Consider the following 4,391-nt stretch of genomic DNA (forward strand, 5'->3'; position numbering starts at 1 on the left):
CTTCCGCTCATGCGTATGTGGGGTAATGCAGCACTGTTTTATCATATTAGATACATTTGGGAGTGTTGAAAGTTATGTTATAATGCTAATCAGTGTGTTCTCTCGGCAGCTACTATGAGACACTTGTTGCACACTGCAGTAAGCTAGATCTATATTAGGCATGATAAGACATGGTACTCGCGGTAAATCAAGAAAACAAGATTTAAACAATAAGACTGACTGTGTTGAGCTATATAACGATGATTCGTTTTCTGTCGATGAATATATCCAAATAGTTTCTCACCTGTCTAATAAAACATAATATATTAAAGCGTCTTTGGTGTTTCCATGGTTTTTACGCAATAAAAACGAGGGTAATGTGGGTATGATATCATCGATATGGTCCGTGTTCTGGTTAAAATTGCTTATTTCTCTGGATTTAAACATTCTTGGAAACATTTGTGATAATGTAAGTACAAAATATATAACATTGTTCTAGTGGTTTTTGGGTGTTAAACTTTTTACATATTGTGCCATTAAGATCAGTTGAGTTGTACTGATTAATTTTATGGTACATTTATGCCCCCTTTTGAGATTTACATTTTAGACCCCATTGACTTTGATTGTATGGACAAAAACAGCTGAAACGTTTTTCCAAAACATCTTATTTTGTGTTCCACAGTAGAAAAAAAATCTTATGAGTTTGTAATGACATGAGGGTTTTGGGTGAACTATTCCTTAAACTTAAGGGATTTGTTCCAACTGGCTGCTCATTACTCAGTACTAGTTAATCCCAGTCATTTGAAAACCGACCAAGTACTTAGAAGTTGAAAGGTAGTCAAACTTCATGGTGCACGCAGAGAATTCCTTTCTCGACATTCTAGTTCAGAGGAATTGAGAAACCCTACAAAAGCTGGCATTCCACAGAGCAGCCTGCGATTTCCCAAAATTCAGTGTCAAAACAGTGCATGCAGTCTTCAATGTTCTTCAGGCACTGTTAAGACACGTCTATTTGGGTGGTATAACCACCAGAGGTTGTCCCCTCCTGGGCCTCCACATCAGCACCTGGGCATCGTTGGCATTGGGCCTGCCCAGCGCGTTGGGCGGGATAGGCTCATTGTTACTGAGAATGTGTGGCTGTTCCTGGTGCGGTCGTCCCATCAGTTTGGCACGAGAACCAAGAGGCATGGAAGGCTCCACCTCAATGTCTACCCGCATACGCCAGCGTACTGTCTGAAGAACAATGCGCTCTTTGGTGTCTGCGTTTAGCGCCACCAGCCAGGTGATGAAGCTCTGGTCTCGGGTGATGTGTGTGAGCATGGGCGTGTTGCTGTTGCTGATGGGCACCGCCCAAGTCACACTGGGGTAGAAGTTGTCATTCATGCTCACCGTTAGCCGGGATGGCTTGGATGTGGGGCCTGAGAGGGTCACTGTTTCGGTAGTGTTACCATACCAGGGATAACTGACTCCGTCAGAATCACTTATGGCCTTTACCCGTCCTTCCCGAAGCTCGGGTAATTCCCAGCTGGACCTGTGGAAGGAAAAGAAGATGAGCGGTCAGAAAGGATAAAAGAGGCCAAAGAGCGGCAGTTCCTTAATACATCAAACGGGTGAAGAGGGTAAGTAAATAGAGATGGTCAAGGTGGGTGAGAGGACCTGCTCAATACAAAGTGCCTCATACAAATAATGAAAAACAGTGATTAAAAGACACAGGGCTGTGAATGAAATATTCATGAATGTGTTTTTTTCTCAGTTAGCCTTCCCACTCATTTTAATTATCTCTTCCTAAGCTTTCTTTCTTAGCTTCTCTCCTACTCTGATGGTCTCCTTTTTTGCCCTGGATTTTAGGGTTAGTTTTATATCTGGGGCTTAACTTCTCTCAGAAAAAAAACAGAACTTCTCTCAGATTTAATGGGTTGTTAATGGTCATGGTAAGAGACCATGTAAGGACACTGTTTGAAATGTTGTCACAGGAGGACTGACAAACTATCCAGGAACACATCCTACTTGGCAAAATCATAAAATCATGTCCTGAATTGAAGAATTGTCTATCTTTCAATTCGTGAGTAGAAGTTTAAATTGAAGTGGAATGACAGGAAGAGCATTTTACTCAATTGCAATTAAAAAAAATTCAATACAGGTAATACATTGTGGGTTAAAGGGATAGTTCACCTACAAATGAAAATTACCCCATAATTTACTCACCCTTAAGCCATCCTAGGTGTATATGACTTTATTATTTCAGACGAATACAATTGGATAATAAATGGCTCTTTATAATGGGAGAGGATTTGATTTTGAAGCCCCAAAAAAGTGCATCAATCCATCATAAAAGTAATCCACACGGCTCTGGGAGGTTAATAAAGGCCTTCTGAAGCGAAGGGATGCGTTTGTGTAAAAACTATATTATTTAAAACTAGCTTCTGACAGACGGCCATACGCATTGATTTACGGCTAAAGAGTGACCTCTGACCCGACGCATGGCGTATTGACGAACAAGGAAGAACAGAAGATAGAGCAAAACAAAACATCGGTCGTGCATTAAGTCTAAAAAGACAATTTTGAAAGAGAAATTTCAATATATCGATTTAGATATAAGAGAAGTGGAGCTTAAGTTTGTTGCCCAGCCCTATTTGTTTGACCCGCTAGAGGCGTCAAAGCTTACGCTACTCCTACATCAACATGATGTTACGTCTACTCCTAGGGGTTACTCTTTTGGTGCCTTCTGCCGGAAGCTAGTTATTTTAGTTTATAAAGTTTTAAATATAGATATTTTTCTGACAAAAACGCATCATTTCGCTTCAGAAGACTTTTATTAACCCCCTGGAGCCATATGGATTACTTTTAAGAAGGATGGATGCACTTTTTGGGCTTCAAAATTTCAACCCCCATTCACTGTCATTATAAATCTTTGAAGAGCCAGGACATTATTTAATATGTCTCCGATTGTATTCATCTGAAAGCAGAAAGTCATATAAACCTATGATGGCTTGAGGGTGAGTATATCATGGAGTAATTTTCATTTTTGGGTAAACTATCCCTTTAAAAGTCCTAAACTTTCATACTTCAAAGCTTTAAAAACGTGTTCAAAGTCTTGTATCAAAGTTTTGTCAAGCCAACAGTGTAAAAATACAGTGGTACAAATTTCTTTGAAAATTGCATTTCATTTGATTTTTTTCCAATTCGAATTGCAATTCTGCATCCTGTTTGCTAGTAGGCCTATACTTCAATTCAAATTCAGGAGTTTTGAAAGCATTCTCAGTTCAATTCTAAACGGTAGGCTACACAGCCCTGCAGTAAATATTACATACTAAGAAAAGAGTCTAAAAAGATATGTGGAGATGTCAAATTGCACAACATTATACTCACTTATTTGTCGACCACTGATGACCACAAACTCAACAGAACGACCAATAAAACATATTGACACTTGAGCTTGCCGTTGTTTGTTTGTTTGGATTATTGATTACTCACATGCCAATATCACCATATGTATTGAAGAACTCCATTTGGGTGCACGCCTGAATCCAGCCCACAGTCCATGTTTCGTTTCTAGGAACCGGGGGCATCACGATCCCAGCCGATGCTCTGAAGTAAGGGGTCTTGTATCGCAGGACAATGGGCGAATTCTCCTCAATAATGGTCGGACATTGGTCAATGGAGGCTGAGACCTCATAGACCACTATGTTCTCCCGTCGGATGCGGGGCTTGCAGGCGATGCTCTGAATGCAACCCATGGTCCTGCTTATTAGGGGTGTCAATGTGGCCAATGACGAAAAAAAGAGGATATGTTTAAGCAATATATTCATTGGCACTTTTTGCAACCCTAAAAACGCTGACAGATCCTCGTCTTCATTTCCAACTCAATATATCCTCGATAAATCCTCTGGGCGAAAGCAATAAAAAGCATGCCTTCTATAAAAAAGACATGTTTTGCTGCATTTCAGAGTACCCGTGTGCTGTTCTAGTACATCTTTGAGACAGATGGAGATGTGTAACGGGAACACGGCGGTGTTGTGGAACTACGGGTGTGTGGATGATCCGTGTCGCCTGTTTCTGAGGCGCTGGCGTGCCGCACTGCCCTTGATGCTCGTCCCCAGCAGATGTGATACGGCCTCCACCGAATCGGACACCCGGTGTGCGCCTGTTTCCCGTCCTCCTTCCAATTGACGCGTCCGGCTGTTTCTTTGAGCCCTTTGATCCTGGTTTTTCTGCTGGGCGCGGGCATGTCAGTGCTGAAGAGGGAGCCGGTGCTGCATAGAGAGTGTATGTTTGTTATGTTTCCTCCAGGTGAACGACCTACCCAACATTTCGTTGATGCGGCTCCTTTTGAAAAGGGAGAAGCGACACACAGACGGATCCGACCAGGGAGGGATGATTAGTACATCTGATTTAGGCTACAATGCAAACTT

The 4,391-nt window shown here is 41.7% G+C and overlaps 1 protein-coding gene across 1 annotated transcript; it reads right to left on the minus strand.

The window, feature by feature from the left end:
- Positions 1-987: 987 nt before the first annotated feature.
- fam78ba (family with sequence similarity 78 member Ba) lies at positions 988-3,788 on the minus strand (the record flags this gene model as incomplete). Its single annotated transcript, XM_079819385.1, has 2 exons — positions 988-1,510; positions 3,454-3,788. 2 exons carry the CDS (start codon positions 3,786-3,788, stop codon positions 988-990), a joined length of 858 nt encoding a protein of 285 aa, XP_079675511.1.
- Between the last annotated feature and the right edge of the window lie 603 nt (positions 3,789-4,391).

The sequence above is a fragment of the Gobio gobio genome, assembly GCF_949357685.1.
Source record: "Gobio gobio genome assembly, chromosome: 6".
Classification (NCBI taxonomy): Eukaryota; Metazoa; Chordata; class Actinopteri; order Cypriniformes; family Gobionidae; genus Gobio; species Gobio gobio.